The sequence below is a fragment of the Passer montanus genome, unplaced genomic scaffold (assembly GCF_014805655.1).
Source record: "Passer montanus isolate IOZ18808 unplaced genomic scaffold, ASM1480565v1 scaffold9, whole genome shotgun sequence".
NCBI classification, from domain to species: Eukaryota; Metazoa; Chordata; class Aves; order Passeriformes; family Passeridae; genus Passer; species Passer montanus.
Window position 1 is genome coordinate 14,075,369 of NW_024374367.1, and position 12,343 is coordinate 14,087,711.

Consider the following 12,343-nt stretch of genomic DNA (forward strand, 5'->3'; position numbering starts at 1 on the left):
GCACATGAGTGTGCTTTGGGGAAAATCAATCAAATGAACTAAGACGTGTTCTCAACTCCTAAACTAATGATCCTTCCTGTGAGCAGCATGAAACACCGGGCGAGTCCCAGATGGCATAAATCCTCCAGGTTTCAGCAAAGCTGTGACAGTTTAGACTACCTCAACAGTACCCTAATTGTGCTGCAAACTTTTTAAGGTGGCGAGCAGTCAGCCTTTTCAAAAGCCTCCTTCTTCCCAAGCAGTCCCAGGGCTAAACAAACAAGTTTACCAGTTAAGTTAGAAGAGAATGCCAGATTTAATTTATACTCTTTCAGGGCTGATGTGCTTAAAAATAATAACTCTGAAAATCTGAATTTTGTCTTAAGAAATGCCAAGCAGCTGCATAGAGGCATTCAGGGCTGGGACCTGAACCAACTTCTGTTGAGAGAGGAAATTAGGACCATTTTGTTACCCTGACAAAAATTAAATCTATGAGAACAGTAATTCCTTTGGAGAAAAAATCAATACTTTCAGCATGTTTTTAACGTGGCAATTTGCTATGGAACATCTTAACAATACCTCAGTAAATCAGCAGTTGAAATCAGCTGCTGGCTTTGAGTGTACAAGTACAGAACTGCATGAAAAATCTGTAGTCAAAGCAGAGGAAATCTCCCAGAATTGTGACTTCCTCACTCCCAAACTCATTGTGAAAAATCTGAGAATAGATACAGGTAGGAAGAAGCTTTGGTTTACACAGAGAAGTTACAAAACCACCAAAATCCAAACTTGCCAAATCTGGCAAGAACTTCTAGAACTTCTTTTCCTCTGTGCCTCAGATCACCCATTTACACAGTAAGGGTATTATTAAACAGGGAGGGAAAATTATTAAAATTATTAAGCAGTTAAGAGCCACAATATGATCTTCATAGTCATATGTAAGCACTAAATATCTATATTCAACAGATTCTGTAAAAGAAAATACAAGGAAAAGGCTATTTCTCTGTATTTGCTACATGCTGCTCTGATGACTGAGTAGTACAGACCATGCAACATTCATCTTGGTTTTTGTCATTTCGTAGTAGCAACACAGACCTCACAGTGCCATTACTTATTTCAGTGATATGAAATGGGCCAAAAAATTGCTTTTAAAGAAAATTCAAGTCAATTCTTAAACCTGATTAACTTTGCATTTAACTTTCTGAAAAATGCAGAACAGGAAACCCAAATTACACAAGGAAAGTATGTTTTAAAATTATCTCTGACATAATTCCAAGGTTATCTCTGGATCAAATTATCAGGGGATAGAATTTGCAAGCAAACAGCAATAAAAAAATGCTTCTGCTATCAGTCCTGAACAGTACCCTGATGTGTCTGTATTTCACTCTGCCTAATCCCTGCTCAGTAATTAGAAATGTTGTGGCAGCTCTGAAAATGAGAAGTGACACTCCAAAACACATCCACCAGGAGATCTGCAGCAAAGAAACATTTTCCAAAAGGAAATCAAATGATTTGTGCTTTACTTCATTGTAAATTCTCAGTGATGGATGCTGGATTTAATTAGGGAGATGTTATGCTCAGCATCTTATACTGGAATAAGAATTCTCTGTGGAAGAGTATTTAGAATCATGCTGATGATCCACAAAACCTTATTATTGAATGGACAAGAAGCTCTAGATAGCTAAATTCAGTTCTAGGGAAGTAAGTTGCCATCTTTCCTCACCATTTTTTATGCCTTTGAAAGCACATGTGACCTGCTAGGGTGCTCTGCTCTGTGCCAAGTCCTCCAGCTGTGTCCTCCTACTTACAGCTACATCTGTAAATAATTTTTGAGTCAAATTCCCAAATCAAAACTTTGACGCTGTGAATGTTATAAAAAAACTTGCCTGTAGAAGGACACCACCAGTGGCCATTACTAATTCTCATCTAGATTGCTTACAGGTATTTCAATTATCTAAGATAATTAGACATCAGGATGATAAAGCTCACTTAGATGCCTTGATGCAGGAGCTATCCCCTTTTTCCTTATCCAGAGCAAGGTTAGATAAAATGTGCTAAATATAAACTGCAGAGCACACAGGATGAAACAGCTGCTCTCAGGAGCTGGTGTCCACAGTATCTGTATTTTAAAGGGCTCACTTTTTGAGCACTCCAGTCTAGTGCTGTGAACTGGATGTCTGTAGTGGCTGGGCTGCATGAAACAAATTCATTTATCTAGAAAAGCATTCCATTAGCACTTTTGGAGACTGCTCCACTGTGGGAATCAAACCACATTAGCTGGGCACCACTCAGGGCTTGCTTCCACAGGACACTCCTGATCCAGAGTGAGATGCTGGTCTGGAGGCTCCCAAAGCCATCCCTTGGGAAACAATGTGCTCCATTTTCATCAGCATTTTGTGTATATTTAGAGGTGAGAAGAGTGAATATGACAATGAGTTTGTGGTCAGCACAACAAGAGCTGTCAACACATGTCAGCGCTATGTCAACACATGGGTTCCTGCACCCTTGGCGTGTTATTAATCCAACAAATCCCTCTCATGTCTTTGTTCTGGGCTTTTCTCTTGTCTGAAAATGCAGCTTGAACCGTGCACAAGGCTCTGCACAAACACTGGTGGCACAGGCATGGCTCTGCTCAGGGAGGGACAGGGCAGGAAGGCTCACCCAGCCTGTCCCCTCGTGTCCCTCTCAGCTCCTCTGACACACAGTGGGACTCCTTCCTCAGCCTGCACCAACACTGGGCTTGGGGAGCAGTAAGGAAGGAGCGAAAAATAAAATCAGAAGGAAGGAGGTCCCTTGCAAGGCAGCAGAAGTGCAGAGCCCATGGAGGCTGGCTGCCCTTGTCCCCTCACTGTGAGCCAGGGTCACTTCCACAACCCACGGAGCCTGAACCAGGACCAGCACATTTCCCAACCTTGGGTCATTTCATCTCCCAGAGTTTTGGTTTTCAAACAGTTGTTTGGTTTATGTGACTGTGCACTACTTCAGAAACGGATGTCAGCTTTCCAAGGAGGCTGTGGGGAAATTCAGGCTTATGGGAAACCTTCAGTTCAAACAAAATCACAGAGTTCTCACAAAACTGTCCAGACCTTTTCGCAATTATGTTACATCACACACAGGGTTTGAGCAACTCTGGATCATTTCACAGCTCAGCTTCTTATCTTTTTATAGTTCTGCTACTGTGACTCCATTCTTTCCCATATGAAAAACTTAATTAATATTTTATACCCTTACTAGATTGTGAATACAATTTGCCATAACAGTACAGAAAAAGCAAATACACTTTGTCCTCTGCCAACAGAAAATCCTTAACAGCTGTTTATTGCTCATTTGCAAAACATAAGAGCAATGGAATTCCATTACTTAGAGAAACTGGCTGTTCCATGATATCCTTGGCAACAAACACCACACTTATCTTTTTGAACAATAGACTCTCAAAGTTTCTGCAGCCTACAAAAATAAGACAGTGAGGAAGACTTTTTCTTAACTGCAAGATACCAAACAATGGGAACTGACTCACCATCAGCTGCATTGTGTTTCATGAAAATGAAACTTTTTCTTGCTCTCTCTCTCCCCCCCAAAAAAGAAATTTGCTTGCTGCAAATTTAGAGCAAAGTTTCATGCAACCATCTCCTTCACAGGAAGAGCTTTTTATTGAGGTCAAGACTTTGGCAAAATGAGGAGAAATTCAGACTGCAATCTAAGTAATGTAAGAACTCACAAACAACATTAAAGGAGTTACTTAGGTTTATGATAAACCATAGAGAAATTGCAGAGCGGAATTTTCCCTGACTGTTCAAAACTTAAATACCAAGAAAAATAACATCATGCTTTACACCACAGATATTTCACATATGGTTTTAACTACATAACTTCCAAGTTTCCAACAGCTTAAAAAAGAACTATCTATAGCATACCAGAGAGATGTGAGCTCCTCAGAAAGACAGGACATGCACATACCATCCATAATCTGGTTTCTATATTTAGGGAAGGACTATACCTAAAGCCCTGGAGGTCAGCACTGAATCAAGCCCAGAATATTTTCACAGACAGATGTTCTAGACAGTGTTTACCACGCCCCACTCTCCCAAACCCACAGCAAACCTGCCATGTGAGGACCTGAGCTGGAGCTTGCACTGTTAAAAAGCAGTGTATTCTCTTACCTCAATAATCCTGTCGTGGATTTGCAGCCCTCCTTCCTTAGCAGCAGGCCCAGTGTCAACTATTTTGGATACAAAAATTCCTTCGCTGGATGAGCCATCCTGATTGTCCTTCAAGGATGAAAAGGAAAACACATCATTGTCCCTCTCGTCTGCCCTCAGCTCAAGCTTGTCCATGTCACAACAGTGCATGTCATTTGAGAGAAATATTCTTACTGATGTCTTAATTTGGAATTACTTTGTGCTAATGAGAACACCTGATACTCTGATTTTGAAAGATTAAGCAACCAGGGATGGGCTTCCATTAGGTAAATTAGTTGCTTGATAATCATTTTCCTCTGACTTAGGTCAGCTCAGGAGTGATTGTCATTACAATTATTCTCACAGCAAAATCCAGTGAGACACAGCCTGCTTGCACATCAAACATAAGACAACAGTGCAGTTTTCATTTTTAGTTGCACAGCTTTTCCTCTGGAGACTTGAAAATAAACCCATGAAAACACCTTACACTTAACAAGGCATTTTCATATTCCTGGGTATTGTGCTTCTACCAGTGCAGAACAATATCTCAGAAAGTTGAAAACCTCTAAAGAAAGAATAACTTTCAAGTGAATTCACTAGGAATAAATCGTGATTAATGTCAGAGTTCTGAGCAGCCAAGAAGGAGTTCTGAATACTTTCTAAATTACTAGGACAAGGTATAATCCACTCCTTGATGTAATTAAAGTCATATGCAGCAGCTCCAGCCAACAAGCATCCCGAAAAAATACATTAGTGAGTGTGTGGTGCAGGAAACATCTGCTGAAATCACAGAACTCAAAACCAAGCTGTTGAAGTTCCATCCCTTCACCTGCACAGAGAGCTGCTGGATCTCTGCTGGAAAGGAGAGTAAATATATTTTTTTTTTTTTAATGAAAGGCATGAAAGTTGAGGCTTTCCTCATAAAGTTCACAGCAATAGGGTCTGAGAAAGAGACACCGTGGGTTTTATAATTTTGGGAGTGGCACTGCACCAGGATTAGTGGTGCTGGCTGTGATGCTATGCAAGAATAAACAGGCAGCGAGAGAAAAGGCAGCATGGTAAATAGACATCCACACAATCTCAATGGAAGAACTGCTCTGAAAGAATCCCAAGAGGACCAAATGCTTGTCAGCAACATTTTTCCTCCAAGTGTTGACCTACATGCTTTTCCCAACTGGAAAGGGCAAACATATTTTAACAATTAACATACCACGCATGGCCGGCCACCAATAATATTAAATCCAAGAGATCCAGAGTCCCGATGAAGGACCAGAGTCAGTGCTTTAGTTTCTTCACCCTACAAAGAACAGACAAATACATTCAAAACATTGTGTCTGGGGGGTAAAACAGGACAGGTAATACTTCTACCCAGGTTTTCTGTTGGGTTGGTTTCTCATTTTTGTTAAAATCCCCTTGTAGTTCAGAGAGAAATGTTTGGAATAACTTTGCAGCTCCCAGTGGCTGCTCCAGCCACCCCACTGAGCTCCAGCAGCAGAACCTCCCCTAAGATTTATGTGTCTTTTTTATTGAGATCTACACTGAGACACTTAACAGCAACAGAAGGGGTTTATATGCAATGCTGGTTCCTGCAACTACTTGACCCAGTCATATGTGATGTGTTATGTAAAATACTCCACATTTCCAGTAGTCAAACCCTTTGACTTTTCCAGTGCTTGGGGGTGACTGAACCTTAGGACTGGATCCTTGCATTGCCTCTCTCTCCTGATGACTGCGTGACATTGTTTAAAGTGACACTCTTTTAAACAGTATCAAACACAAAATTCTCAGCTGAGTTTTAGAAAACAGCATTAAACAGAACTGTGACAAATTTTGCCACAGGCCCAGAATGGCAATTGCTATTCACAGCACCTGCTGTGCATAATTTTTTTTTCTCTAGCATTTCAAGACCAGCAAAACAGAAATCTCCCATCACTGAAAATCATTATGTTAATCCCCTAAAATATGAAATTGTGCAGTGAATAGTTTTCTGGACAAACAGCATGCAACAAAGATACAGTGGAGGGACACGTAGCATTTGGGGGCTGTGTGGAGAGGCTCTGTTATCCTGGTCTCTCACCCCAGCTGGTTCCTAACTAAAAACTCCTACAAAATATCCTTTATGACACAGGGATGCTATTTAGGCCTATTAACTTTTATGAAGACAAAACTAAGTGCATGAACTGTTAAAGACAATTAAATGTTCACAATGTTCTCCCTTCAGTCTCAATCTAGTGTTGTTATTTACAGCAGAGTACTACAAAAAGCCCTCTGAATAAAAACATTTAGAGAATGTTCAGAATAGATCAGAATGTGCATCTGGAGATACAGATGAATCTTTCCACCTCCAAAACCATTTTCTTTGTTTTATCCAAGGGGTGAAAAAGTTATGAACACAGAAAAAGTTTGAGGAAGTTATCTTAAAAGTCTGGTTTTCATAACCAATTAATGACAAAAATTGCAACAGTTACATTGTAATTCAATGCAGATGGTTTTAGTTTGTGCATTTTTCTTCTAACATGTCAATTTGAAGTTGTCAATCAAATATTAATGTCTATTAAAGTCATAAAAAATGTCAAAGTAATCCTGGATTACTGAATTACTCCCAGAGATTCGGGGATGATAAGGAAGCCCAATTCCCTGCCAGTGTGAACTGGCAGAGCTCCACTGACCGCACACTCCCAGCTCCTCCACGGGGGAACTGCACCAACAGCTCCACCTCAAAATGTGCTTTACAACTTCTACGTCAGTTTCTGATCATTATCTTCCCTAATGATCCAGTCATAAATAGACCTGGACCTGATACAGAGGAACATGGACAAACTCTGACTGATTTTATTTGAGTCTGCCTGCACTTGGCAGCAGTGAGAACCAGGTACCCAGAAGAGAACTGAAAAATGAAGTAGAATCTATTTCTCTGCGAGTCTGCAGACCCAGACCTCAGACAGGATTTCAAGGAACACATTTCCAGTCCTGTGAGACCACTTTCAAGGACTGATGATTCTGGATTTGAAAGACAAGCACATGCTAGCATGACTGTTTCCTTCTATTATCCCTATTTAAGAAGGCAAATCAATTACAACAATCAAAAAACAATTACAACATTGCTCTCAAGACACTTTCAGTAATTAGACTTGCCTGTTTTCATTAAAGCCTCCTTATGTGGCTTTGATTTGACACTTTTACACCTGGCTGAACAAGTATTAAAGCAGGTGGGATTGAACCAGTCGGGTTGTGAGGGAAAAAAAAAAACAACGAATGCAGTTTTCTGTAGGTACTTCTGAAAAAGTACTTCTGTCTGCAAGGGTTTTAAAGACATTTCCGGGTTTTTCTGGTGGCTTTGTGCAGTGTCTCCATGCTCCCCATGGCAGCAGTCACGTCCCAGCCCCACTGTGGGTGCAGAGCTGCCCAGCCCTGGGAGGCAGCAGCACCTTGCTCTGACACTCGGCCACTTCTGCACACTCAGCCCTGAACGACTCCTTCAACAACCTTCCCCTTCTCTTCATAAGGAAGCCACGATGCAAATGATTTTTCCAGGGCTCTGCCTTTCTCTCCCCCTGCAAGATCTGGCATTCCAGCAGAGCAGTCATTAAACAGTGAGGTAACTGTGGAAATGTGGTGGCCAGGGGCCAGCCCTGCCCCGGCAGCTGCTCCGGCAGCAGACCTGATGCTTCCTGGCATGTTGTATTCCCACAGCTGAACAGAACTCTTAAACATAATTCTTGAAATTACTGCACTTCCCAGCTGAGTAATGTGCAGCTAATAGACTGCCTTTCCCTTTAGATAGCAAAGACTAATTTCTTTGGTAGTGCTGTGGCTAGGAAGGTCTGTCCTCACCAGAGGAGGAACCTCAGCTCCTTCTTCACTGCTGAAAGGGCTGCCAGGACCCACCTGGCCCATCCTGCTTGGGGACAGGCTGAGAAAAACACATCACCTTGTCTTAGAGGACTTCATCTGGCTCTTACAGAATTCAAATCTGTGTCACCACCACCACCACAGAGGTCCTGAATGTCAGATCACAACTGGTTCGTGCCTGGCTGATTCATTTAAAGTCAGTTCCTGTCTCTGGTTGCCAGGAGAGCAGAAGGGTTTCCAGCCTGGGCTGTCAACTGCTTCTGATTCCCTCTCCCCTTGTTGCTTCCCAAAGGACTTTGCTGGCTGTGTAAATAAGGGATTGACCAGATCAGCTTATCAAGAGGTGTGCACAGTGCTGTGTTTCACCAAGGATTAAGCCTTGTTTGAATTGTACAAGTATTTTTTTCCTGATTGTTTAGACTTTGATATTTCAGGATTGACATGTCTGATCAAAGGAAATACGAATTTTGAGTGAGACGCTCCGTCTTCCCTCCCACTGCCTCCTCAAGCTCATCCTCAATAAGCCTCTCCTCTTTCCACCAAGGAATAAACAGCCATTATCTGAATAAACCTTGGAACCGTACACAGTAAAATTAAAGTGTTCCCGCAGTCATAAGACACATGGGTAACACAACTAGGGTCACTTAAGGCACATCTACTGCTTAAGTGGCTTATAAAATTGTGAGATGCTTACAGATGAGTGTGTGTATAAAAATATATTTATTTATGTCTTCTCTCAATATGGTTATGGTGTTGTTATAGAACTCATCTCAGAAAAGGTAGATGAAAGCACAGCAAAGCTGTGATTCATCCAGGATCACAAACAAGGTTTATGCTAAGGTGAATCCCCACCTGGTCTCCAAAGCTGCCAAAAGACCACGAATTTGGGTCTTTAAATAATGGTCTAATGTCACTCAATATCGTATTTCCCCTTTCACTAAGTATTTAAATACAACTGTATGTGGGCATTTCTTCTGTTTTGCCTATAGGATAGGTGATCTGATTTATTTTTGGATTGGTTCTACATCTGCAGCAACAAGCAGCCATCAGGCAGGAAAGAAAACCCCCTTTCTCCATCTACTGAGGAGCCAGAACATCCCACGGTAAGTTCTGCAATCACCACTTGTAAGCTATGAACCCATGTTGGTGCTCAGCCTTCTTGTGCTTAGCATAGACCAAACCACTCCATCTGAGAATGCATGAAACATGAATAATGCTCACTATTTAAATAATGACAGCAAATTGGTTATTTCACACTCTAATCCCTGTGTTCAGGGACATAACCCTTAAGAAAATTTATACATCCTGCTGAGTGTTCCTGCACAGTCTGTGCTACTGTCTCTGAGAAAATAACCCCACACTTGGAAGCCTGCCACAGCCCCAAAGAGGGAAAGCATCCCCTGCACTATGTGATTACCACAGGTCTTTTACTGAACTCTCCGTGTCACAAAGATGCAAGTTTGCTATTTGTGCCTGCCTGGGAGCTGAGCAGCAGAGAGCTGTTAGTGTTGGCCAGCTGCCCAAAATGCTGTGAAAGACACGCAAGTGCCTGACCGCTGGCCCGGGGCTGTGGTGACACGACACCTCCCAGCTTTCTCCAGACTGGTGGCTGCTCCAGAGAACTGCACAACAGCCCTTTGTAGCGGGGCTGCACCCAGCACAGGGGTCTGGGCCAGCTGTACCCATAAATCCGACAGGGAGCATAGCTGAAAATATGTTCATGGACATTTGAAGGAGCAGCTCTCAGGATTACAGCAGCTCCCAAAACTGTACGGAGCTAAGAGATGCAAACCCCACATCATCAACACCAGCCACGAGAAAAGGGGGTGTGAGAATAAAGGAGATCAAAGATGAGGAGGCAGGATTGGGTGAGATGGTTTCTGACAGCAGGACAGTGTGCAGGGCTCTCCTGTCACCGGCAGCAGAGATGGAGCTGTGTGCCAGGCTGTGGGAGCAGAAAGCCTCCAGAATGCCTTGGCAAAGTGCTGCAGGAAAAGGGGGAGACAGAACTGTCCTGAGCCTTTACATGACTGTGAACCCCCAATTTATTTTAATGGTATTACTAAGATTTTGACCAGCACACACCCAGTATTGCCTGAAGTTAGAGCAGTTCATTTAGTATTGAAATATTTTCTGGTTTGAGTTAGGAAAAGAGGATGGGTTCTGTCCTGGATTCCTAAAAAGGTTAAAAAAAAGAAGATCCTCTGACATGAAGTTTTATTTCCTTTACACAGCTTTTAGAGCCTCAACATTACCAGAGGTGTGAATACAGATATTTGACAGTTTTGACCAGTTTAATACTGCTGTGTCTGTGGTAGCACATTCCAGGTCACTGGGAGGACTCTGAATGTCTTCATTTAAAAGATAATTGGCTTCCAGGGCTTCCCTCGCTGGGGAGCCTCATTCCAATTAAAACTTGGGGATTGTTGTAGCTCTGGCTTTTGATTCTGGTCATTTTATAAATGGTCTAATTTTGAAGGGTTGGAATCAAGTTAATTTTTCCCTTCCTAATTAAAGAACTCTATGTGACACTGAGAAAAAAATCACAAGTACACAGCAGATGTCTTGTATTTGGATGTTACAAGGATGATGGCTGCAGATCCTGAAATAGCTGGTGAGGTGTCCGGGTCGCATCACAGCTAATCCCAAAATTGCATTTTGTAGGAAGCCCTGCTGTGGGATGCCAGGTGAGCTCAGGCTCTGGAAAGCATTGGGTCACAGCAGCTTCTTCCAATGCACTCCACTTTGTGTGACTCCTGGGAGTCAATTTCTGCTGCTTTAATGCCATTTCCAGGCCTGGAAATTCCACTTTTAAGAGTTTTCTTCAGGGAAGAGAACCAAGAGAAAACAGTAACACTATCACCTTGTTACTTCTCTGTGCCAGTTACCTTACAGAGTCCAGCCAGGATGGTCACTAAAAAATGTACCTATAGAAAGACGGACCTATAGAAAGATGGACCTATAGAAAGATGCACCTATAGATGCACCACTTAAAGATGTACCTACAGAAAGCGGCATATTACAGCTATTAAACCCCAAAACTCAGGTATTTGAAAGGATTTGCAGCCGGATGGGCCCTCCAGGAGAAACCCTGCACATGGGAACTCCCTGGGTTCTGCGTATGGGACAAGGTGCATCCCGAGGGACAAGGCGCATCCCGCAGGACAAGGAGCATCCCAAGGGACGAGGCGCATCCCGAGGGACAAGGCGCATCCCGCAGGACAAGGAGCATCCCAAGGGACGAGGCGCATCCCGAGGGACAAGGCGCATCCCGCGGGACAAGCAGCATCCCAAGGGACATGGCTCATCCCGAGGGACATGGCTCATCCCCAGGGACAAGGAGCATCCCCAGGGACCCCGGGCAGCGCGGGGCCCTTCCTTACCTTGCCGGGGGAGGCTGCGCGGGCGCGGGCCAGCGCGTCCAGGCGGGCGCTGTACTGCGTGAAGCGCTTCTGGTAGCGCAGCGCCGTCACCTGCAGCTCCAGCTGCGCGGCCGCCAGCCGCGACAGCAGCGACTGCTCCCGCTTGCCGGCGCGCAGCGCCTCCTTCTTCAGCGCCTTCTCCAGCGCGGCCGCCCGCGCCTGCAGCGCGGCCCCGTGTGCGCGCAGCGCCCGCAGGCAGCCGTGGCCGCCGGCCCGGCGCTCGCCGTGGGTCAGCACCAGCCCGCAGCCCTGCTCGCAGAGCCCCGCGGGCCGCGCCTCGCAGCGCTCCCGCATGTGCGCTTCCACATCGCGCAGGTTGAGCACCTGGCGGCAGCCGCGGTTGCGGCACTTGGCCGGAGAGAAGTCGCAGGTCTCGGCGTGCTCGCCCAGCTGCTGCAGCGGCACCACCGCCTCGCAGCCCCGCGCGTGGTTGTCGCACTTGATGTCCAGCTTGAGGATGAGGCTCTTGAGGGGCAGGACGTGGTTGAGCTCCTTGGTGGAGATGCGCTGGCAGTTGACGGGGCAGCTGCCCTGCTGCACCACCCAGGGCAGCACGCAGCCCGCGCAGAAGACGTGTCCGCACGGGGTGGTCAGCGGGTCCTCCAGCACCTTGTTGCACAGGTTGCACTTGAAGTCGGGGTCCACCTCCCCGCTGAAGCGATCCAGCTCGAACCCCATCCTCCTTCCGCTCCGCCGCGAACAACAGAAGAAAAGAAGAAAACAACAACAAAAAAAAAAGCCCAGAAAAAGTCCCCGGAGCGCGGAGACGGGCCGGGGGAAGAGGCGGAGAACGGGGATAAATAACTACGAGCCGCTCCCTCCGCCGCCCGAGAGGCAGCCGAGCCCCGGGCCGGCCCGCGGGGCTCAAGGAGCGCCCGGGAAGGAGCCGCGGCCGTGCCCCGTCCCCGCCGGTCC

At 45.0% G+C, this 12,343-nt stretch overlaps 1 protein-coding gene across 1 annotated transcript in view; it reads right to left on the minus strand.

The window, feature by feature from the left end:
- PDZRN3 (PDZ domain containing ring finger 3) overlaps positions 1-12,337 on the minus strand; it is a 131,321-nt gene extending 118,984 nt beyond the window's left edge. The window contains exons 1-3 of the mRNA XM_039734263.1: positions 11,390-12,337; positions 5,365-5,451; positions 4,137-4,244 (exon numbers count right to left, since the gene is read on the minus strand). Coding sequence (XP_039590197.1) covers positions 4,137-4,244; positions 5,365-5,451; positions 11,390-12,106 — 912 coding nt within the window. The 5' untranslated portion in view covers positions 12,107-12,337. The remainder of the gene's footprint in view (positions 1-4,136; positions 4,245-5,364; positions 5,452-11,389) is intronic.
- Between the last annotated feature and the right edge of the window lie 6 nt (positions 12,338-12,343).